This window comes from Spea bombifrons, chromosome 1 (genome assembly GCF_027358695.1).
Source record: "Spea bombifrons isolate aSpeBom1 chromosome 1, aSpeBom1.2.pri, whole genome shotgun sequence".
Lineage (NCBI taxonomy): Eukaryota > Metazoa > Chordata > Amphibia > Anura > Pelobatidae > Spea > Spea bombifrons.
This window is the reverse complement of record NC_071087.1, coordinates 83781202-83806739: the sequence shown is the minus strand read 5'-3', so window position 1 is coordinate 83806739 and position 25538 is coordinate 83781202. Positions and strand designations below refer to the sequence as shown.

Here is a 25538-nt window from a genome sequence, read left to right as displayed (position 1 = left end):
CAGCGCAGCGTTAACCCCTTCAATGCCGCGATCGCGGCATTTAGGGGTTAATTCCCGTTTTGGGGGCTTTGCTGCTGGTGGTCTGCCTGGAAGCCCAGGCAGACCAGCAACAGCAAAAACGAGCCCCCACAAGCCCTTTGATGACTCCTGTAGGTATGGAAGCCTACAGCAGTCATCAAACTCCCTCTGCAATGGCTGGTCCATAGACCAGCAATTGAGTCCCAGCTGCCAGAGGCAGCTTCAGGGACAGGGGAGAGGGTTCTTCGGTCTCCACATGAGTGTGGAGACCAGCCCCAACACCCCCCCCCCCGCTGCCTGATCGCTCCCTGAGAGCGACAGTGCAGCGTTAACCCCTTCAATGCCACGATAGCGGCGTTTTAGGGGTTAACTCCCGTTTTGTAAGGGGCTCTGCTGCCGGTGGTCTGCCTGGAAGCCCAGGCAGACCAGCAACAGTAAAAAAACGAGCCCCCACAAGCCCTTTGATGATTCCTGTAGGCATAGAAGGCTACAGCAGTCATCATAGACTCCCCCCTGCAGTGGCTGGTCTACAGACCAGCAATTGCTTCCCAGCTGCCAGAGGCAGCTTCAGGGACAGGGTGAGAGGGTTCTTTGGTCTCGCCATGAGTGTGGAGACCAGCCCCAACACCCCCCTGCTGCCTGATCGCTCCATGAGAGCGACAGTGCAGCGTTAACCCCTTCAATGCCACAATTGTGTATGCCACATTCGTGGCATTGCAGGGGTTAACATTTGTCCCCACAAGCTTGTGGGGACTAAATATCTGTCAATGCTGTGCTCCAATGGAACATCCGCATCGAAAGAGTTAAAAAAATGAAAAAAATTAATTTAAAAAAAAAAAACAAACAGCACTGACCTGAAAGTCCAGGGTGCTTCCAGGTCAAACGCTGTGAGTTTAGTAAGTGGGCTGATGATGATCGGATCACTCCTGACCAACTGTTAGTTTAAAAAAATCCTGGCTCCTAACTTTTTTACCTGGCGCCTAGATTCAGAACAAATTTGTCAAGCCCTGCATTAATGGATCACTTGAAAGCATAAATAAGGGACTCCTTGTGGTATTGTGCACCAGGGAGATGCAAGGCATAATTCGAGAAAGATAGTGGAAGGATTATAAATAAAAGGTAGCGTACAAGAGTATGTGCCTCATCACTGCAGTTTCATCTTTATATTAAGATAGTAAGAATAAAGGAAAACAGACTTACATCTTTCTCCTTCTGTAAGCTGTCAATTTTTTCTTTTAGTCGTTTGTACTCAAAATCCAACTTATCAGCTTTTTTAGATTCCTCGGAGAGTCGATTCTGAAGTTCTACCACCTGTTTAAGAAGCAAAACACTTCATTTAAATGAGCAGTAGGGGCAAAAAAATATATATATAATCCCACACACAAAAACAGGTCACAGAGGTTCAGCAGCAGATGACACTGACTGGAGGGTAAGGATAAGACGCTCAGGTTGCGGGGGTTTACTGTTGGATTCCTCAAATCAACCGCGTGCAAACTGCACACTAACGCTATTAGGCATAATCTATAGTTTTCTTACTGTAGCACACCTTGCCTTCCCCCACCACCAACAAGCAAACAACCCATGGGAATAAGACGGATGCAAGCCAGAGCCAACAAAGACGCTGCATTGGAAATGGAAGATTAATGTGAATACACAGCTTAAGAGACCCCAACTGTGGCCTAGCGTAGCTTTACCTGTCTCTTGTAGGTTTCCAGCTGGCCTTTAGAAGCGTTGGCTTTCCTGAGTTCTTCTTCTAAGCTGACGGTATTCTGCATATACATGGTGTTTTTTTCCTCTAAAAGCTTCACCTGCCTTCGTAAATCTCCAAGGTCCTCCAGTTTCTTCTTATATGCCTCGACTTGGCTCTCAAGCTTGGACACTTTGTCAGATGAATGCCTATGAATAAGAAAATGAAAAGGTGTTTTTTTTTTTTGTCAAAAGGGTCACATGCCAATGAGCAATTACATGAGGTATAACCTATTCTTCTACCCTCTAGGTATTCTTTTGCTCCTAAACACCTCAAAGTTTGCTATAAAACTTGTGATCATAATGTATTTTGGACTAAATATTCTTGGGTACAACACAACCCCATGTTTAAGTGATACTAGAAGGTGAGGCCAAAGAAGCTTAGGTAATGAGAAATGGGGTATCAAAATACCACGCATAATATATACTAAGGTAAGAGAAGAGACCTCAACTTCCAGTATCATTCTACTTTATCTGAATTTCCAGTAGAAGGCAATAAAAAGCATAAGGCTCAAATCATAACACAGGACAAAAGGGGTCACAGCATATCATTATGGGACCGGAGAGGTTTTTCGCATCTTAGTGCTTCTAGGACATTGAGCTTCTAAGTAAAAGAAAACCCCAAAAAAGACGTTATTCAGTACAAGAGTGTGGCTACTGGGAAAAATATAGTTGAAGTGCGTGTATAAATAAGTATAGACAATGTGGAAACCACTTGTGTTCTCATTACTATAGTGTCCCGCTCTGAAAGTCATAAAAACGAGACAATTTGTAAGAACAATTGAACTGTTCTCTTATAATAGGGTTTGACGCATCCATGGAACAAGTCATAAATACAGTTTTTTGCTGGCCAAACACAATGAGGCGTTTAGGACTTACAATCTGCTCTCTGTTGGGTTCATAAATAGGCCTGTGGTGTCACCAGGGTGACCCGAGTACAGAGCTGCACAGAAATCAGAACAGATCCCTCATACAAATGCTTTGGTCACTGGGAAAATCACTGCTAGGAATACTTTGCAAACTTCAACTATGCAGTCAGATAACGCCATTAGATACAGCGCTATTATATAGGCAAAATAGCTGCTTGGGGACTCGCTGGAGCCCCTCAGTGAAAGACAGATGGGACAGAACTCTGCTAGCTTAATGTTCAACCATCTTAAAGCTACCCATTTATACTGCGTTTCTTAGCTTACATATAATTTATAAAAAAAAAAAAAAAAAAAAAGAAGTGCTAAATAATAAACAGAAAAATGCAAGCATAACCCGTTACACTCAATACCAAAAGAAAAGTGTTCAGAACGCAAAACCCAAAAGTCTAGATATGTCATAACTTTTAATTAATAAAGTTAAAAATAAATGAAATAATAAGTAAGCCATCTCTATATGTATAAAGACAGATGATGTGCATGTGGCTAAATCAGCGTACAGTCTGAGCAGTATTGTCACAATACACTGAAAGGGTTATAAAACAATAAAAAGCACACTAAGTACCCCTGTTACCAATACTTCAAATGGCAAAAATATATGTGACTGATATGTATAGAACAAAAATAAGTATACGTATAAATAAGTAAAATTACCCTTCATCAAACATAAACCATCGAGTCTATTACCAGACATCAACCCGCAGATCATCGCCAGGTTTTGAACATCAAGCCCTTTTACAAATCATATTATACCTCTCAACATTTAAAAAGTGTGTTTGTTTTAAGGGGTGTTGTTAGAGATATGGCTAAGGGTATGGCTTTACTACGACATTTTGCGTGGCTTTATGACAGCTATTTGAGAACAAAAAGAATACCATTTACCGTAAATACATTCTGTTACTTACATACACAATACTAGAGATTTGAAGTTGTAGAACACTGTGATAAGTAGAACCAAAAATTAGCAGATTATGCCAGGGGAAAGGATAGCGATGCACATTACAAGAGTCGTAGATAAAATAGTTGTGTCCTTGTGCTTCGAAGATGGGTTTCTGATACTTGTATTCTGCTTATTTTTAGCTATAAATGTCATTACATTGGATTTATTGGATTTAAGTATAATACTACAATCAAGGTTTGTAGGACGTGCAAATATCTCTTCACAATGAAAATATGGGTTGCACCAATAAATGGGAAAAAGTTACCTTAAGACATCTATTTCATCTTTGAGTGACTGAGCCTCATCTGCAAGTGTGGTTAAATCTTCATTCTGTTGTCTTAATTCCGCAATTTCCTTCTCTAGCTCTTCACATCGTATCCTATAATCATCTTTGGACGCCTCGAGCCTATTACAGTTGGGAGGGAACAAAATCAGCCATGGTTAGACAAGAAATCCAGTAAGTAACAGGATACCTGCAAACCTTTGCCACAATCTGCCTAGCGGACAAAACAATCTCTCCAAATCTTCTGTTAGCCTCTGTTCAGCAATGGTCACCATAGCATATGCCAGGGTGCCCAACCTGCGGCCCCCCAGCCGCTGCAGGACTACATCTCCCATAATGCTCTTTCAGCTAAGGGGCTGGCTGAGGAGTATGGGAGGTGTAGTCCTGCAGTAGCTGGAGGGCCGCAGGTTGGACAACCTTGGCATATGCATTCAAGGTTAAAAAGGGAGAAAACTAATACTTCTCATTTTTTGGTGGTTCCATACAGTGGTACATTGACTTGATTACCCAAGGATGATACAGGTACAGAACATGTGGCGATATGTGAATTCGACATACAATATTTTCAGTATACGATGGGTTCATCAGAACCCAACCCCATTGTAAGTCGAGGAGTACCTGTATCTCTAAAACAATTACACCGATCGACAAACAAAACGCACAAGCCATACAGGTAGAATGAATAATTTAGTTATTCTTCCACATCAAAGAACATATTTATTTTTGCATAATTGTAAGTCTATCTGCAGCATACTCTGATTTATTTCATAGGACATCCGTGTATCTCTCACCTAGAGATTTGCACATACTCCCAGGCACGCAGCAGGCATTACATATCATAGAAAAGTGATCTGGTAAATCTCGCATTAGAAAATGAGACCCAAGTGTACCTTATACAGCATGAAAGCTATCATTATTTTACACATTCTATATGTTTGTGGGTAACTTCTCTTCTATTTAGGGAATTTTAACAAATTATTTTGCATGGAAAACAAAGGATCTCAGGCGCTTTAAAGTATGTGTTTTAGAGGCCCCGTCCCGCCACCATACCTAAATGTTTCCTCCTGCAGTTGCTCAAGCTGGGTTTGAAGTTGCAGATGCCGTCTACCTGCTGGGCTGTTGGGATCTTCTAGGGAGTCGGACTGGTTCAAACGTTCCATCAGAACCTGGTTCTCAGCAAGCAAACTGCTCTTCTCTTCTTGAAGTCCAGCAACCTAAGACAATAAAATACATGGTAAAGCTGTTCATTTAAAGCAGCCTATCCGCACAACAGGCTGCTTTTCTCCCACATCAACGTCTGTAACGCATGCCAGTCACACACTGTGGTCACATCTGTGTTAGAAGTGCAGCTTGGTTTCATTTAAGCATTTAAGGTCAATATCACCTGGCAGAAAAAACAACCCTTAATATTTGTTTCCTAAGATCTCTACTAGTACAGAATAGGAACAAAGTAAAATGATTTTAACTTGATAGGCTGCGCCCCTGTTTAAAATACTCATAAGGTCTTGTACTGATAAAGGTTTCACTGGCATATCAGGCTGCATGGCAAATTTCAAAACAGATATTTTTATTTTTACAATCCCAGTTGCCACCCCGATCTATACACTGGCCTAAATTTTAACCATGAAAATATAAACTGTATTCTTGTTCCAGATGCAAGACTCGGACGATCGAAAACCTAAGTGTTAACTGAACCCACTATCTGTGGGTCACTTGGGGGACACTCCAGCCATGCACTTTAATGCATACGATAGCTATATGGTCCCTTTCACCGTGATGTCCCTCTTGCAAAATGCCTTAATATCCATTCTTCTTTTGGGGGACAGTCAGGGGCAGCAAATTGGCCATTTAAGACTCTAATGTTTAGCCTGTACTTCATTAGAGTAAAACAGCCCTTTTATTTTGAGTGTCCTAAACAATATAGCTTTAAGTTAAAAGGAACAAGGGGGAATATAACTACAACTAATGGAATCAGCAATATCATATTTATTATTGTGCTGAAAAAAACTACCCATTATAAGACAAGTATTTTTAAAACAAAAAGTATATTAACATATGGAAGAAGGTGATAATGATAAAAATAATAGAGTAAATAAGACTGGTGTTGGATCCACTGCCACACTAATCCATCCCCACTGACCTTCAATGTAATCCTCACTATCTTTAGAGAGCTACAGCTAAAGTCCTTCTTCTGGAATACATCCAGCCTCAGTGCGCGACAAAAGGCACACAAGTGGATGCAGTCCGCTCTCATGCAGCTATTCACAAACGCAGCCAAGGAGGTGCCGTGCCCGGGCAATAGCAAACCGTGCAACTCTGTGCGCTTCACCACAGTAATAATGCTACCTAAAACACACTAATTTATAACTAGACCCTAAATAAGAGAGCTTATCAGATAAGCCACACACAGGCAGTTGAGTACATTATGAAGTCAATGATAATCAGGTTCTCCCTAACACTTGCTGAGTTTACAGTCTCATGTTAAATGTTGAAGGCCTTCAAACTTTTCTAAACTCTAATACAGGGGCGTCCAACCTGCGGCCCTCCAGCTGCTGCAGGACTACATCTCCCATAATGCTCTTTCAGCTAAGGGGCTGGCTGAGGAGAACGGGAGATGTAGTCCTGCAGCAGCTGGAGGGCCGCAGGTTGGACGCCCCTGCTCTAATACATGTCTGGGGTTCTCTGTTGGTCAGAAGAGAGGTGTGGAAACCTAAGCGGACCTGGCTCCAGACACCGATTCATCCACATAGGCAATAAAGTTGTTTTGTTTTTTTAAATCCTTTTAAATTAAAACCATAACACCTACTTAATGCACAACCAGATACCGCTCAAGTGTATATATTAAAAACAATACCCAAACACCATGCATAGTTAATAGAAAGACCAACAAACATTGCCTTCTGAAACATAGCAAAGTGACGCGTGTGTCCAATATACAAAATATCTCTGTCTATCATTAGTGCATCTTAAAACAAAAGCATATGCAAACCAAAGCAGCATTTTGTTAGTAGTTGTGGGGGGGGGATTCTGCTGTGGGGACAAGACATTCACTATTTACCCTTTCGTCTAGCTCATTACATTCAAACCTCAGTTTATCTCGCTCGTCTTGAAGAGAATACGCCTTCGTTTAAATACAAAAGCAAAGCAAGAGAGTCGTTAAGGAATTTCAGATTGGTGTAGTCATTGCTGCTGAAGATATTTGTTGGTGAACTGGAAGTTACATAATTTATTATTATGATTACAATAAATTATACGAGCTGATCACAACTAAAAACCTAACAGCTGCTTCGGTCTGATTCCATCCTTAATCCATCACCTTAGACCAGCAGTAAAAAACAATTAAAAACAATTACTTTCGGTCTACACATTTATGAGACAGGATCTGATAAGTCTAGTTATCTAAAAATGTTCTCTCTTAGATTTGGACATTTTGCATAATTAGTTAATATGATCATATTAAATCAACAATTTCATCTGCCCTTGGTGACCGCTGTTGTAGTCTGATGTGCAGAGATAACATGGAAGGAACGTAGCTGACCTGCAGAAACACTTAAAGGAGTGTAAGCTTACGAGCTGCCCGCTTTACCTAACGTATCTGTTTGTCTTAGTCTGTCAATTCTACTTTTGTATGTGTTGTAAAAAGTGCTGCGTAAAGTGTTGGATATATAAATATATAATATCCAGCAACATAAATAAAAGATAATATGCTTTCTCTTCTTACCAGTGCATCTTGGTAGTCTCTTGGTTAACGTATGTTTTATTTGAATTATTTCTCTTATATCAGAGTAATGAAGCTGTGGCATGTGACAAGAATACCTATTCTAGAACGTGGGTATCGATGTATTTGTTATACAGTTCCTGATCAGATTGTCTATGTGTCACTTTCAATTAACAAAAAAAAAATTTTTTAAACGTTAATGTTAGATTACTTCTAGGCTTTAAAGTACAGTTCGATTAAAATGATGATGTTTTTATTGAGGAAAATACTAACCTGCATATCTAATTCGTGGCATCGTTGGGCTATTTCTTCTTTTGCTGCTAAAGCGTCGTTCAACTCCTCAAGGGTCTTCTTCAACTATTTAGAATCAAAGCCATTAAAACATTATTAATGGAAGGATGAATATGCAATTATATCTGGGAAAGTTGTAACTACAAGTTTAAAGTGAAATTTGATGTTTCTAGGCCAGAGTTCAATGGTTGGCCCTAGACCCGACATATTCAAAAGTAAATAACATACATGGTATAATGGTACGTTAGATGAAATGATCACATAGATTTTCTCTCCACAAACCCTAGAAAACCATTACCTGGCGATCCAGCTCCGCATATGCGTCAGTTCCAATGGAGACAGGCGTTTCCTTACTCATCAGCTGCAATTAGAGAAAACAAGATATTGAAAAAGAAAGCACCTATTTTCAATAAAAATGATAAGGGTAAAGTAGATGAATGTTATCTGGATATGATAAAGCTAAATAAGAAATGTTGTAAAGGAACATGGTGCATTTTCTCCGTAATAAAAACAATGTGAGAGACCATTTTTAAAGGCAAAGTTATGTCTCTTTTTCAGGGCATGTGGAAGGAAACAGTTTTCTTCCCTCATCTCTCTCGCTCCTTTTACTGAGGAACAAGGCTCAGCAGCAGTCACACAATGATGCTGGGAATATTGGCATATGTTCATTTTCACTTAGCAGCCCTGTACCCTCATCATCATCACCACGCTGGCGTGATCGCCATAGCCAAAAGAGCAGGGGGCTTGCCTTCAAGGCGTTGTGTTTTTTGAAAACCACAATGGATAGGGCTTGTTAGGCTTCAACAATATATATTTATTGCTTCCAGAGCATTTGCTCTACCGATTTGCATTGTACATATTGGAAAATGTACCCATTTTAAGGGATATGAGGTACCAACATACCTCCTGTATGGCTGTCATCACCATGTGCTGAACTGACTCCTCCATCATCATGATTGTTTGGATGTACTCTGAAAGATATATGTATTCTATTAGAGGCACCTTGTCAAAATGTATACAAATATATAGATTAGAGTACAACGATGCGTGAGGCGCTGAGTCTTTGTCCCGCTACTATCAATGTGTGAAGCTTAGTTAAAGTTTTGTGATTCAAATAGACGCATTGGCGTTACAATGTTCTTTTTCACTTCCTATATTGGAGTGTGCTGTGTATCGGCTCAGCTATCTTATTTTTAATTTTGGAAGCCTCCCTTGGCTTAAACCCTTAATTTGAACCTGCAGGCCTATGAAATTAGGCTTTTCCACAAACTTCACCCCACTGACACAACCTGCAGCTAACTATCTGCTAACATGGAGGAAACATTGCTTGTACGCTGGTGCCCAAAATATATCAGTCAATCAATTTTACACTAATTAACAATAAGCAGTCTCTAATACTACAATTGTACAAAAATGCGTAACTATAACTGTATTTACCTTGCTTTTGCTCACATTTCACAGCACAACCTAAAATAAGTTGTAACATTCGGCCAAGTTCTGAGGCGTCCGAGTGCTCGCCAACCAAATTAACATCAGGCAAGGTAAAGTCATTTATCTGATGTCCCAAAACCTGAAAGCAATGCACACTAATCACAAAACATTCAAGTCAAAATGTATCAGCGATACAAAGGCATGCTAAATTTATTACACGCCCAGCGGAGAAGCAGATTCTAGTCTTGTTTTTTTTAAACTTATTCACATATTGGAGGGACTTCACTATAAAAAAAATGACTAACTATTGCTTTTAAGCACTACTTATTCCTTTAATGACTTTGGGATTTATTTACTAAAGTCAGAGTTTATAGGTGAGTTGGCAAACTCGTTCAACTCCAATATGCAATCTGAATAGCAAACCCTGGAAGGTTTCTCCTACAAAAAGAACTGATTTATGTAACAATAAATAATACAGGGCCAACACAAGTCTTCTTAGAGAAGAAGTTCAGTTTGGTTGGTCCATCACATTGCATAGGGGAGTCAATGGGGTATATTCTCTTAATGGAGAGTTGTTTTAACTCCATGGCTCCTGGAACTTCTTGCTGCAGGAAGTGTTTGCCTGGCCCTGATAACGTATAGTAAAAATGGTAAGATTTATTTCATTCTCCTCACCAGTTGCATTATATAGGGCAAGCTCAGCTTTTACGTTTTGGTATGGAAGGTCCTTCATAGACCATTATTTTTTATTATTAAATGAGTCCCTATTGTTAGAATATATAATTCTCTATCATGGTAAATTAACAGTTGATAATCAAGACATATACTGAAATTGCATGGACATTATTACCTCATGATTGTAGTCCAGTATTCCTTTTAAAATCTTCTTCAAATTGCTTATCTATAAGATAAAAAAAGAAGTCCATCTTGTGCACAATAAAAGTGTTAAACCAAAAGGATTGTTACTTAAGTAACTCTGATAAATTGCCTTTGAACACACAGGGCTTAGTTTCTTAATCAGCAAAATAGCCTAAACATTTAAAAAAGACACTATATATTTCCTTTTGTTAGTAATTTAAGTGCTCATTACTTCTGTATACTTGTGCCATGGATGCATGTAGGAAACTTAACCCCTCCCTCCCCATGGGAATTTTTTTTAAATGTTGGTTATTCTTTTCTCGCCTATTTCTAGTTTTTGCTAATTCTGCAGAGAGAGGCATCACATGCTTATAATATAGCACACCGTTAAACTAACAAGAAACCTTGCATTCAATTGAGGGTTCACAATGGTCTGGTTAGCCAGGGCATTTAGGAGATCCTATTACCCAACCGGATGCTAGGTCCGTATTATGCAAGGCGTACCGTTTGTATAAAACAATTTTATTCTGTAATTTTAAGGGTTTGTTCAGCCACTCTGACGTTACATTGCTCAGGAACATTCCATTTCAATTCCAAACCAAAAAGTTTCCATTTAGGTTTTCCCTTTAATAACAAGTAGAGTGGAATGTTGGAGAGAGGGAAAGAAAGAGAAGAATGTCTGAGCTTGGCAAGGAGGAGGGGGAAAAAAAAGCATAGATAAAAAAAAATGGAGGAGGAAAAAAAAATGCCATACGATAGATACATTTTGCTGGACAGAAACAACATCAATAAACGGTGTATCTTATGGCAAGACACACTAACCTTTATGTTTTTAAGATCTGTACAAAACGAGTTGCCTCTCGCACTGAACGGGTTAAAACCATTCATTGCAATGCTGGTGTGTGCAAGGAAGACACATTCTGTTGTAAAATTGTATTACCTTGTATTTGTACAAGTAGAAAAGCACATGCAAACATATTTGTAATGCCCACAACTTGCCTTAATAATGTAAAGGAACTAACAAAAGGAAATCAGAACATTTTTTTTTTATTTAACCCCTTACACTAAAATTCACTAACAGGGATGTGAAGGAGTAACAGTCAAGCAACAGTAAATAAATAAAATTTACCTTCAGCCTCCAATTGTCACCAACATCGGTTTTAATCCTGTTTAACCAGTTTTCATCGAAGTATGCAGGATCTCTACAAAGTAAACAAAAATACAAAAGTAAGATTGATCTAACAGATCAGTACACATTCCACAACCCATCTGCGGATTCCAGGTATGTGAGCATTTTTAAAATCATGGGTCGAGTAACTTTTTCTGTAAGAGTCCTTTCAATTTGTTTTGGGTTTTGTTGAATGATACTTGCAATGTACAGTATTGCGGAATGGGAGGTGAGGAATTCAAATGGTGAGGAGGTGAGGAACATGGGAGGTGAGGAATTCAAATGGTGACATGTGCACTTGAAAATACCATATTTGTTTTCTTTCTCTTCATTCATATCATAGAAAAAAGAAAAAAAAAAAAAATGAAAATACCATATTTGCTTGATTATAAAAAAGGTTTTTTTCAGAGCAAATGCTCACCGCGCGCAGGCGAAAGTGCCGACAGCAGCGGAGGTTGTCTACGTGCATCGCGCATACCTTCCCCGACTGCCAGAGAGAAGAATTCCCCGCAGCACAGTTGTATGGGTGGCATAAGGCTTTTCTGGAGGCACAGTGCCCCATGCTTTTTCTTTTTTCCTAAATTAATATTCCGATTTTGGGAGGGTCGTCTTATAATCGAGCAACTACGGTATTACATGGGCTATGAAAGAACATGTTGGGCTAACTACATTTCCTGCAGTGTCCTACAGCAGCCGCCTGCTGACCAAGATCTTGAGGGTAACTGTCACATATTGGAATACCCCAGTGCAAAAACACATATTTTCTCTGATACGATCTCTACAGATGCACAGTTCTAAACTCTCTCACTAGCACTAGCCACTCACGCACATTCTGTGTAGTGTTGAGCAACTTTCCACATAACTTGAAAATAGGATCATAATTCAAATATCACGAAAAGGACACTTGCATGAAAATTGCCAAGCTATATAACTTTTCTGTCATGCGATGTCAGAGCTGGAAAAAACCTTACAAACAAGAATAATATTAATAACACAGGTGTGACAGTGTCCCTTTAAAATGTTGGCCTAATTGATTCACATGTTTATAAAAATAGAAAATACTTACATTTTCTGGAGGACCATTGCCATTGCCACCCCACTTGTGAGGTCTTCGACTGTTTTGCATGGTGCCTCTACATGAAAAGTCTGTATCTAAAGGAAGTAGAAAATGCCAACATTAAAAGTCTGTGTTTAACCTCTAACACTATATATCATTTAAATGCAATGCAACTGTAATCAGTTAACATATGAACGTATGGAGTGCATAATGACTAGAAAGGTATGACCCTGCTTGGCTGCACTGTGTGCATGGGACCCAAGGGCCCACATTATGAGATCTTTTAGTTTATCACAATATGTGCAGTGCTAGAGTGTGTGTGTGTGTCTGTATATAGTGCCACAGTCAGTGTGTGTATATGTACAGTTCCAAAGTCAGTGTATGTTGTTGGATAGTGTTTGCATGTGTATAAGAGTGTACTGTGTTACTGTATGGGGTTAGTGTGAGTGCATGACAGCATATAGTGTTAGTGTGTATGTGTTTGTGTATTCATGTATGGTGTTAGCATGCATGTGCATGAGCGTATGGTGTGTGTATGATGTGCAAACTTTATTTACTAATTTTATTTCATGTATTATTTTTATTATACTTGATTTATAAAGATCCGTCAGATTCCGCAGGGCCGTACAAGGTAAAAATTTTACAGATAACAACAAGTACAAAATGACAAGCAACCAACTTATTAAATTATTAATCCTTTTATCAATACATTTATCAATGCTTTATTAACCCCTTAGGGATAGAGCTATTTCTTTAAATTTCTGTACCCTTCGTTTTAACATTTCTGCAATGTTTGTGTTAAGTTGTCATTTTTTTGTTTCTCATTTACTGTACCCACACAAATTATATATTGGGGTTTTTTCAGAACAAGAAGGGCTTCTTTTAGATATAAAAACGGGGAAAATGTAACAAACACTTTTTCTGACTTATTTGAAGAATCTTTTACCCATCTACAAAAGCTAATGGAAAACACCTAAAACGTATTCTAATATTTGTCATAGGTTTAGAAATACCAAATATTTTTTTTATGTTTTTGCAAGTTACAGGACAATAAGTACAAGTAGTATACTGCCATTTCAAAATCTGGTCATCCTGCCCCCATGTCCTATTTGGGACATCTTTGAAGCTTGTCAGCTGAGGTTACTTAATCCAATCATATACATTTCAAAATCCCCACCAGGGTATTTCAAACGTAAGTATTTTTCACACACATTGTATTTCAGGCATGAATTTACAGCTCCTGGTATATGTCACAACACAACAAACACCCAAATATGTCTTCAGCAACATCTCTTGGATACAGTGAAACTAGAGCTGCAACAACTAATCTATAATAAAATTCGTCGGCAACGATTTTAATTATCGATTAGTTGAATCGATTTTGCTCTGAAAAAACCTTTGTTTTATAATCTGACCTCAAACAGAGCTCTGATAATAACACTAAAATCCAGCTCCCCTGCAGTGCTCCTGGGTGCTCCTCTCTGACAGCCGGCGGGCATACATCCTCCGCTACTGTCCTCCACTTCCACCGGGGCTTCTATGATGGAGCACCAGCGTGACATGACCTTCCGGTGCTCCAACATAGAAGCCCCTGCGGAAGTACCGGCCAGCAGCAGAGGTTTGTCTGCACGCATCGCGCAAACGTTCACCGGCTCCCCCTACTACACAACAAAGAGTCTGGAGCACGGGGGTAAGTCTGGGGGGGAGGATTGCAGAGTGGCATATCAGGGGGCAGAGTGGCATATCAGGGGCACAGTGACATGTAGGGTGCTATAATGCATATCAGGTGCACAGTGGTATATAGGGGGTATAAGGAATATTTTGAGGGCAGAGTGGCATATCAGGGGGCACAGTGGCATAAAAGGGGTATAAGGCATATTTGGGGGAAGAGGGTCATATCTGGGATTTCTAAGGCATATCAGAGGGGTATAAGGCATATAGGGGATATAAGGCATACTTGGGGGGCAGGTTGGGAAATAAAAACAAGAAATGCATTTTTCTCAAAGTTTTTTATTCTGCTGTTTGTTTTTAACATCCAGTTTGTTCATTAAATTATGTTAAATAAATGAAAAATGAACATTTATTTTTTATTCGATTAATCGAAAAAAATTAACCGGCCAACTAATCGAAAATAATCCTTAGTTGCAGCCCTAAGTGATACCACCCATGCGTGGGTTTGTCCGGTTGTTAGGAGGCAAAAAGACCACATTTGGGAAGTGTTCATTGTTAAATTGAGAATTTCAACATTTGGTCTTTCTGCCTCCATGTCCAATTCAATTTACCCCATCAAACCACACATTTTTGAAAACTAGACACCCCATTGTATTTCAAATGTTGGTATTTTAACTCTTTCTGTGTCAGGATTTTTGGTAACATACAGCACCAATTTAAGGACCTTTTTGTTTTGAAAAACATTACATGACGCCCCTGCAACTTTTTTTTGGTGTTTGAATTACTCAATATCGAGGTACGTCATTTGTTAAACCAATCACTTCTAAGCCTGTTCAACCCCATGAGGGGCCAGGCACATCAACTGTCACAAATTGCATGTATGTCTCAGAAGAAGAACACTGAAAGAAACAATAAAAAAGGCTGTTATGGACGACATTAAAGCTCTTAGTAAGGCGATAGATAAGAAGGAGAAATCTAAGATAATCCTGTAAAATCCTAGGGTTCAAGCTGTGAATAACTTTGTTGAACACACGCCTAATAGTTGATGCCACATGTAAAGCGGCAACCACAGTTGCTCTGAAGAGTTAGTCCTTGAAGAATGAAAAACAGGGCTCAGGCTACATACCAAATTACAACACTGACACCGCAATGGGAAGTTAAATAACCTTTTTCCAGACAGGAATTCACAGAACTCCAGGAATGTTTGCAGCCCTTGAGGACTGGAGGGAGATGTGGAGACCTGGTCTAGAACATCGTATTCTTGATAGAACTGGTGGCATGGAGATAGGAACATCTTATTGTCTAAAGTACAGTCTAATTGATAAAACGACAACATGTCAATCAACAGTTTCTCTTCCACTTCTTTTTTTTGCCCCTGGTAACAATTTCTGTCAAACAAGTACCATTCATCTTTTATCTTTAGTACATAAATACCCTACTAAGAACCCTTTTCTATTAAGCATCATTAATATACAGAACCCCAAATAGATTGTAAACCCATAGAAGAAAGACCTTTTTTTCCTGTACAGTACAAGCGTGTCTTAATGTTATTGTCAGTTTTAGTGCTATCTCCCCATATGGTAATAACGCTAAAAAATCATGTGCCCAATGGGTACATATACCTCTGTGCAGCAAAGTGCAGGACTTACTAACAGGATTTTTTGGGTATGCCGCTACATGGTTAACCAACGCTGGAGCAAATACACACAAAAGGGCAAAGGGTGGCATGAGTAGGATATTAGAAAATATAACCAGACTACACAACAGAGAATACCCACATGTATCACGGTAAAAAGTTGATCAACACTAGGGTAAATTGTTAAATTCTGACAAATACAGTAAATATTGTACAATCAATTATATATCAATATATGTAAAATTTGATTCATGTGCTTGTTTGTGATCCTAAAATATATATTTTATGATGTGTAAAATTGGTAAAGTATAAGTTTATTAAACGTGTTAGTTTACAGAACAAGCTAATGTCTGATGAGGCTTTATTTTTGGCTCTTCACACCAATCTACCAAGATAACCTTTTAAGGTGTCAGAAAAAGCAAGCAAATAATCTCTAAGGGTTTTACTTTTATGAAGAACAATTGAAGCAGCGGTTTCGTACATCTTAACTCCTAATTACAGAAAACTATCGTAGTATAGTTAAAATGATCCCATTTATCGGCTAGCAGAGCTTAATTGCAAAAATTCTCAGTAAGCAAATAAACGCTATCATTTTAACCATGCTTATTATAACCCCTTCTTAAATATTTTGACATCTTTCCCAGCATTCCTATCCTCGGCATACTGTAAAAATCACAAACTTTCATTCATACGGCTGGAGAAAACATGCCATGTCCCCAAGGATGCTGAGATTCCAATCGCCAATAACAACCCTGAAACAACGTTACTTATAATTATGCAACACATCTGTCAGTATAGCAAGTATAAGCCAGGACATAAAGAGATGGGACATTTTAATAGTTATCAAATATATAAGCATTTTTAGATTCATTTTCTGCATAATGTATCACCATCTTTCCTCCTCCCTCGTCTTGATGTAGGTACCGTAGTCTATTTGTCAAAGGCTTCCCAACTGAAATAGTTTTTAAAGTAATGCCTTATTTGCTTTATAGGGATAGGTAAAGTACGTGGAATACTAAAGTTTCACTGATGCCTCTTTGACCACTAAATGTATTGTGTTTTACGTAGAAACGCTTTTTATTAATCTAGGGCGGCTGCCTGCCACTCGGCATGAAGTACCTGAGGACTTACTGCTTCAAACCTAGCGGCTGTCCATGGCAATCTCATTGGTCTGAAAAGCATTATCTAAATGTGTACAACCTATGCCCTCCTCTAATTACCTAACAATAGTATGGGCACAGAATGGCTCCAATAGATTCCGTGCATTGCTTAAGAAATAGCCGGAGTGGTAAAGTGCTCTTATTACCATAGCAACCAATGGTCCAATCAAAAAAACGAGTTGGTTCTTAAATAACTTTTCAAACATTGCTCTGTAGTCAATATCTATATACACTGCCATCTCAGGTTATTTTAGAAATAGCTTATTAAAACCATCAAAAGCTCGGCTGAGTTTTAAGGTTGGCTGTGGCTCTCTAGTAGCTGGGCCTGGACATACCGGGCAACTAGGCTAAAGTTGCCACACAGGCAGATATTGTAGACCTAAAGACCATAGGGCAGGAATACTGGTACATTTCAAGGTATCGTTAGGACACAACAGATAAAGACAAAATGTCAGTAGCAATGAACTGAACAACTTCACACCAAATCTCTGTAAATGACGAATGAGGCCAGCTGGCTTGGACCACGCTCAGCCCTTAGCACATAAGTGATAGTCATCCGCTGGCATGTCACTCTGAGAATACCACTGGGGACATGTATGTGTTCCTTACCCCAGGCACTAGCAATTACCAGCCAAAATATTTTTGAATGTAAATTATATACTATATATTATACATATATATTCACACACAAGGGTCCAAAAGTCTAAGCCTAATGGCCCAATGTGCTTTTATTTTAGCATTTCTGAAAAACCAATTTGACAAATTAAGTCAAAAAAGTATTTGCATTAATGATTGCTTTAGCTCTCTCTGGAATAGATTTCACAAAATGTCACAATGCACCTTATTCCAGCATTCCTTTAGAGCATCTTAGAGAGCATTTAGAGATGCCACAGCGTTTCACCTTTTCTCATTGCTAATGTTCCCAAAGATGTTCAGTAGGGTTGATGTCCATTGACTGTGATAGGAAACCCATGCAAATTAGCAATCCTTGCTCATTGATGGACTTCATCCAGCCTTTCGGTAGCATGTTTGCTAGAAAATGTATCCCCTTTCACACAACTTAGTCAGAAGGGATGTCATGCCCCTGCAGCATAGAGTGACGCTTCTCTGGTCAAAGATCTCATGCATGTCACTCACTCCAGAATAGGCAAAGAATCAAGACAACATGCTTCATTGTTGGTTTTACACACTGTGGTGTTAGCCTCTCAAGTAACAGTCCTCTTATATGAACGCTGCGACCAAAAAATTATAAAATTATAAAGTTTCTGTATTGTTGTGCCCAGGCTAAACGTTTAGACGTGCCACTCTCCTAACTTTGGACTGTGACTGTGCTTTTGCTTCCACGTTCAGCCATGCTGATCTGTAAATGCAGAGGCTGTTCTTTTCCACAATCATGTGGCATGATGTGCCAGGTCACTTCAGGTCCACCTGGTCTTGTTTTAGATGGAAATGACTTGGTTTCGGAAAATCTCTGTTGTATTACCCTTAAATATTCACCTTAGCTGCAAGTTGGCACTGGGAAACGTTTCATCACTCAGGAGAACAACTTGTCATTGTGTTGTCTTTCAATAGGCCTACAGGAGTACTTTCAGGACCATACCAATATAATTAATATCAGGTGTTAATAATCCAAACACATTGTGCTAAGATTAATGATTTTTTTTTAAATTGTTTTAAAAGTCAATGGTATGTGAAGAGAATTTACCTATTTCAATTTCACATGAATATTTATCAGATATAAAAAGAATGATTTGTTGCAGTATTAAATGTATTCTTGAATAATACATATCAATCATGGTGGACCCTCTTGTGTGTTTTTTAAAAAAAATAGGATTCTATTAAAAAGAATAATAAATACAGGCAATGGTACACTCCAGCCAGCATGTGCTCTTTAATGCATATGATAGTGGTGTGACAACTTCTCTGATTCCTTGACATGCACATTTTGTTCTCCTATTAATTTCAATGGAAGTGCTCTCCTGTCGCTTAAATTTTTTCTCTGCTAGTTTAAGCAAAAATAAAGAAAAGGAACTGAAAGTACATACTAAGTACTTTAAGGCCTAAAATCCTAAGAAATTGGATGTGTGAAAAATAACAGAACACATTATCTGAAGACTGCACTATTTGATAGTAAATGAGATATCAATTTAATACTGGACTACGAGTCTTTGTCCAGGACAACGCAGATGTTTGCAAGAAGAGGACAATAGCTTGTTCTAGAAAGCACAGTAGAACTTGTTTAACATCTGTAGATATTGATTTCCAGTTTAACCAAAGGTCCTCCATAAGACCTCCAGCATTTAAAAATACGTGCTACATGTACAGTCTGAAATATTAGGATTTTTCTAAAGAAAGGATAGTTAACAAGGGTGCTCCTAAAAGATCGAACTTTTGTAACAAAGCTGTGATTTAAGGAAAATAAGGTCTCCTTCCCAACGCATAAACTTAATAACTTGAGAGTAAAAGGCTACTTCACATTTTTACCATGTCATCAACAATTTGTTTTTTTAGTGTACTCATACAGAACTTTACACAAAAAAAAACAAGTAGGTCTTTCTTTTGGTAGTATGATCAAAGTGCCAATTTTGGCAAAAACAGTATAACGTGATCAAAACTATTGTGGTCTTTTACACCCGGGGATGTCCATTAGCTAGGGAAACCCCAGGTGATGACATCATGAAGTTGCTAGAGGGGGTTTGGCTTCTATAATGAGCTCTGAAATACTATATATATATATATATATATATATATATATATATATAGTATATATAACATTACATTTTTCCTTGAACATAGAAGTTTCTCCTTTCTGTAGCATGCTCCCTGTAATTGCTGATGATCTTCCTGGCAGAAGCAACAAAAAACACTTTAGGAAACCTGACCTCATAGATCATCCACAGGGATTCTTGTGATGAGGTCAGCACTTATATTTAAGGTGTAACTTTACGTCCATGTATTTTGGTCCCTGCTGGCAGAAAGCAAACCAGTTAATGGCACCATCAGTACTGTTTAACTTTAAATAAATTCACTGTATGTTCTGTTATGTCCACCAGCGGGGGAATGTAACAGTTCAGTGGTAGGCTGGGTTTAGTAGCCGTTGACAGTGCATACATGTGTCCAGAGAGTTCATAATGATACAGAGGACATTGAAGGTACCAACAGCCCTAGTTAATGCTCTAAATGCCCACATTCTTCTCAATTTATTTGAATGTCCGTATTAATAAATATTGTTTCTCCCACAATCGGCCACTTGGGCCTGGTTTACATGGACTAATATTTAACTACAGAACCCACACTTAGGCTGCCTCCGGTAGAAAGAGTTGCCATGTGCTCCACACCATGGTACTGGATCACAGCTCCCAATGCAAGTTAATACTTTCTCAATCAAATTCTGTAACGCTATAAAACTGTGCCAACAGAGACGGCTACTTCTTCCCTGGATGCTCTGCTATGAAAAGCCAAAAAAAAAGTTATCTTTATGGGACCTCACTTCCTTAAAGTTTATATGAACATGAATACAATGTTGTTTGTTATTTTTCCCTTTAGAAAGGTCAGTTACAGCTACTTTTTGAAGGCCGTTTAAAGACTTAGTAAATAAAGCAGAGAACAGGGCTTGGTTTCCTGTAATACGGTGACGGTGATCCTTTTCCCTGAGCCGGTGGCGATTCTCTGCTAGAATAGATTGTGAGCTTGCAAGAGCGGACCCCTCGTTTTGTACAAGTTTTATCGTTAATTCTTTACAGTATCTCACAAAAGTGAGCACACTCCACACATTTTTGCAAATGTTTTATCTTTTCATGTGACAACACTGGAGAAATGACACTTTGCTACAATGTAACAAATGTGTACAAATTTGCTGTCCCCTCAAAATAACTTAACACGCAGCCATTAATGTCTAAACCTCGGCAACAAAAGTGAGTACACCCCTAAGTGGAAATGTCTAAACTGGGTGTCAATATTTTGTGTGGCCACCATAATTTTCCAGCACTGCCTTAACCCTCTTGAGCATGGAGTTCACCAGAGCTTCACAGGTTGCCACTCATCCATGATGACATCACGGAGCTGGTGGATGTTAGAGACCTTGCACTCCCCCACCTTCTGTTTGAGGATGCCCCACAGATGCTCAATAAGGTTTAGGTCTGGAGACATACTTGGCCAGTCCATCACCTGTGCTCCCAGCTTCTTTAGCAAGGCAGTGGTCGTCTTGGAGGTGTGTTTGGGGTCGTTATGTTGTAATACTGCCCTGCGCCCAGTCTCCGAAAGGAGGGGATCCTTTGTTGCCAAGGTTTAGACATTAGGTTTAGAGGGGACAGCAAATTTACACTGTTATACAGGCTGTACACTCACTACATTGTAGCAGTGTCATTTCTTCAGTGTTGTCACATGAAAAAATATAATAAAATATTTACAAAAATGTGAGGGGTGTACTCACTGTGTATATATATATATATACACACACACACACACACACACACACACACACACACACACACACACATACAAATACAGACATACACACACATCCAAAAGGGAAGACCTAACCACAACTTATTATAAGAGGTGCTGCTGAAGACCAAATGGTTATATACAGTGTAAATAGATAAGCACACTCACATCAAAGGGGTTACAAACGCTCAGAACTATAGTTTTCATTAAGGCTACTTAAATAAAAACCTTTCCAAAAGAAAAACAATGGAGATTTAGTCACATTATATGGCCATATTATGCTTAGTTCACCACTACACCAATGTACTCCAACATAGGTAGGTACTAACACTTTATACAGAGCTAAATCTCTTCAAATACATGTGACGGGGAGAGGTGCTAAATCCCTGCTATACGCACAAAACAAAAATCAGGAATAAAATAGTGTGGCAAATGTGGGCAAGAAAGGCTGCAAGGGATTGTGAGTTCCACAGCCACTAAAATTCAATAGTACAAATTTCTTGATCAATACATTTTATCAAAGCACACTGAAAATGGTGAAAGTCTGTCTCTTTAAATCCTAGAGGACCCCTAAACGATCCACTGTAACAACCTATTATTGTGAAGTGGATGAGTAACCACAGCTCAGCCACAAAGTGGTAGACGGTTCACACACATGGTGTGCTTAAGCAAACTGCCACTGGAAGCAACATCAGACCAGCAGCGTGCCAGGTCTCCATGTGGTGAGAAGGTGAGTAGTTACATAGTAAATAAGGTTGAAAAAAGACCCAAGTCCATCAAGTCCAACCCTTCTACCTAACCTTCCTAATCCTGATCCAAAAGAAGGCTAAAAGCCCCAATTGAGCTACTTTGTATTCTGCCATCAGGGGGGGAATTTCTTCTTGACTCCAAAGGGCAATCGGATTTCTCCTTGGATCAAGAAGCTCTAAAAACATTAACGTTATTCTATTTATAGCCTTGTACGTCATGCCTTTCCAAAAATAATATCCAGACCCCTTTTGAAGGCATCTAGTGTATCTGATAACACCACTTCACTTGGCAGTGAATTCCATACCTTTATTGTCCTCACTGTAAAGAACCCCTTCCTTTGTTGTCTATGAAATCTCTGCTCTTCCAGTCTCTACAAGGATGACCTCTTGTTCTTTGTACATTTCTGTTATTTAACAGGTCACTTAAGAGCTCTTTATATTGGCCCTGCATATATTTACATATTGTTATCATATCCCGTCTGAGACGCCGTTTTTCCAGTGTATCCTCCAGATTGTAAGCTTGCGAGCAGGGCTCTCCACCTAATGTATCGGTTTGTCTTAGTCTGTCAATTCTTGTCTTGTCATACCCCTTGAATATATGTATTGTATTAAGCGATGCGTAAACTGTTGGCGCTATATAATTAAAAGATGATAATAATATAATTTTAACTTTTTTAGTCTCTCTTCATAACTAGTATCTCCCAATCCCCTTATTAATATGTAGCCCTCCTTTGCACTTTTTCTAGTTCCATAATGTCCTTTTTAAGGACCGGTGCCCAGAATTGTACCGCATTTTCAAGGTGAGGTCTTACCAATGACCTGTAAAGAGGTAAGACGATCTCCTCCTCCCATGAATCAATACCTCCTTTTCTGCATGCCAAGTCCTTATTGGCCCTTGCAGCTGCTTGCTGGCATTGCGCACTGTTGCCAAGTCTGTTGTCTACCATTATTCCTAAGTCCTTCTGTACGTGTGTGTGTGTATACTGTAGTGTCACAGCCAGTGCGTATACGTATAGTGCTGGAGTTAGCGTGTGTATATGTAGTGCGGGAGTGAGTCTGAGCGTGTATACTGTAGAGTAAGTGTGTACATCAGTCTATAGTGTAAGAGTGTATGGTGTTAGCATATGATGATGAGCATAAGATGTTTGCATGTTTAAGTGTATGGCTGTATTGCCCCCCAAAACAACTTAAATGGCTGACCATGGGGCAACATAAGAAAATAAAAACAATGATAAAAATGATTCTAATCAGATTTAATATATTTATTGATTGCATTAGTGTTCAAGTAACAGACTTTATATGTCCTACGCGTTACTGGGCAATATGTTCAGCTAATACTAGAAATGTAGGCATAGTGAGGAGGACAAAAAAAGGGGCAAGATAATAGATCAAAACTAACGTATCTATAGTAACCTACGCAATTTTGAGAATTCATCTAAACACTTTTTAAGGTTATGTGATATAAAATGTACATCAAGTATTTTCTCACCCATTATCACTGTATTGTATATTTATCTATGTCTCTGCATAGCAAACCACATCCATCAACACATGTGCCTCCAGGCATCTAACGGTGTAAAGTCTATGAGATAAAGTTATGCAATGGGGAAGGGTAAATAGAAAATCCTCACCTAATAAAGACACGCGATAGTAAAGCAAAACTGAGGCCAGCATCAGCACAAAGAAAAAAAAAAGTTTTTTTTAATGTATTTTAAATGTGGTTAGGTTTTTTTGTACTAATAAAAAAGTAGTGTTGTTGCCTTGTATGAATAACCTCTAAAGCAAGGGCGGGTTCCAGAGCCTGACCTCACACTAACCCACCCACCCAGACACTCCAACCAACGCAACCAGTGTAACCCACAAGGACTCGTGTTCACACACTAACATCAAAGACATATGTTCACACACTAAAATACCCCCTGCACACACACTCACAAGCACACATACTAACATACCTTGACAAAGACACATGTTTACACAATAAAAAACCCACACTACATACCCAGGCACACATACATGCACATGCTGACACACATACCCAGGCAGGCACACGCTGACACGCATGCACACACACACACACACACACATCAGACCTGTACTGTCCATTGGACACACAAGGCAAACTTTTGTTGGCCCGGTGCTGAAAGTCCCTCCCGTACACCTATAGAAGGGGACTTTGCGCATGGGATTTACCTTTCCAGGACAGTACATATTAAAGCCTTCCCTTATGTGTATGCAATGGGGAAAGATCTCTTACCTTCCTATTACCTAGATAATTATTCCTTTCCATTAACTAACTTATTCACTATTGTCAAGTCGCTGATCGTTGGATTGTTCAGGCATTGTACCGCCAAGAGCGGCTATAACTTCGGCATAGGAACTGTATTAGAGAACCCTGACTCTGCCACAGGCTGCCATCTACCTCATCTCAGATGAGAAGAACTTTTAATCTAAAAATCTTCAAAGCAATTGCACAAGAAACACACCTTACAGGTAATTTCAACCACACTTAATGACCTTCTTCCAACCCAGGCCAGCCCACCACCATTTCCATGGGCCGGCAGGACATTATTAGAATTGGGGCGTCTCAAGAAAAGTAAAGCCTCTGATTATTAGGAGCTATTTAATCATCATCATATGCTCCTGGAATGTATTATGATAGATACAGAGTAAGGGGCCATAGCACAATGGGCAGCACATACCCATAAAGAACACAATAGCGATAAAGAATATAAAACACAATATCACAATGATGCCTCATGCGAAACTCATCTCCCGGTGTCCCTTTGTTGTGACACACGGCCCATTGATTGTCACACACACTGGGTCCATGCTGTCTAGGAATGAATTAATGGTGTGGTATTGTTTCCATCAGCGTGATGACACCTCAGTCATTCCGGGGGGAATAACAGAACTCCAGTGATCAGTGGGTCTAGACCCTTGCCGAGAGTTGTGAGTGTGGCAGTCACACACATTGAGTGGCCAGGCTCACCATTACACTTCAGTGTGTAGATGGGGAGGAGATGCAGGGGGGGATGGGAGATCCATTGCACACTTACCCACGTCAACAGACTCTCGCAGAGATCCACCCGATCCAAGCTCTCCACGTTTAACATCCTCTGTGATCGTCCACCCGGCAGGCAGTACCGCCTGACACCCGCTTTATCTCCCCACAGGGTTCTAGCACTTCGGTCGCCCACCAAAACAAATGGCTAAAAAAATGTGGTTTTTTTTGTTTTGTTTTACCAAAAAACCCCAGTGTTCAGTAGTTTCCGGCGCTCGCGTCTTCTCCGATGACACTGCGAGCCGGTGTGTAACGGGGCTGGGGAGGGAGCTCACAGACAGGCAGCGCTACTAGATGGACAGCCCTGAGTTACCGCTATTTGAAGCAGCCCGTCAGAGCCCCCGTTCCGTTGCTCCTCGCAATCTCAGGTCCACGC

General features: G+C 39.5%; 1 protein-coding gene across 3 annotated transcripts in view; it reads right to left on the bottom strand.

The window, feature by feature from the left end:
• The window catches only part of HOOK3 (hook microtubule tethering protein 3), a 43695-nt gene extending 18385 nt beyond the window's left edge, over positions 1 to 25310 (bottom strand). For 2 of the 3 annotated variants that reach the window (XM_053465756.1, XM_053465757.1), the window contains exons 1-12: positions 25158 to 25310; positions 12446 to 12531; positions 11341 to 11413; positions 10204 to 10254; positions 9360 to 9492; positions 8826 to 8893; positions 8221 to 8283; positions 7905 to 7988; positions 4964 to 5127; positions 3896 to 4036; positions 1713 to 1914; positions 1219 to 1329 (exon numbers count right to left, since the gene is read on the bottom strand). In XM_053465756.1, the coding sequence (XP_053321731.1) occupies positions 1219 to 1329; positions 1713 to 1914; positions 3896 to 4036; positions 4964 to 5127; positions 7905 to 7988; positions 8221 to 8283; positions 8826 to 8893; positions 9360 to 9492; positions 10204 to 10254; positions 11341 to 11413; positions 12446 to 12531; positions 25158 to 25214 (1233 nt within the window). In that variant the 5' untranslated portion in view covers positions 25215 to 25310. Of the gene's footprint in view, positions 1 to 1218; positions 1330 to 1712; positions 1915 to 3895; positions 4037 to 4963; positions 5128 to 6971; positions 7035 to 7904; positions 7989 to 8220; positions 8284 to 8825; positions 8894 to 9359; positions 9493 to 10203; positions 10255 to 11340; positions 11414 to 12445; positions 12532 to 25157 lie in introns of all 3 variants that reach the window. The other variant, XM_053465755.1, reaches the window with a different exon arrangement.
• Between the last annotated feature and the right edge of the window lie 228 nt (positions 25311 to 25538).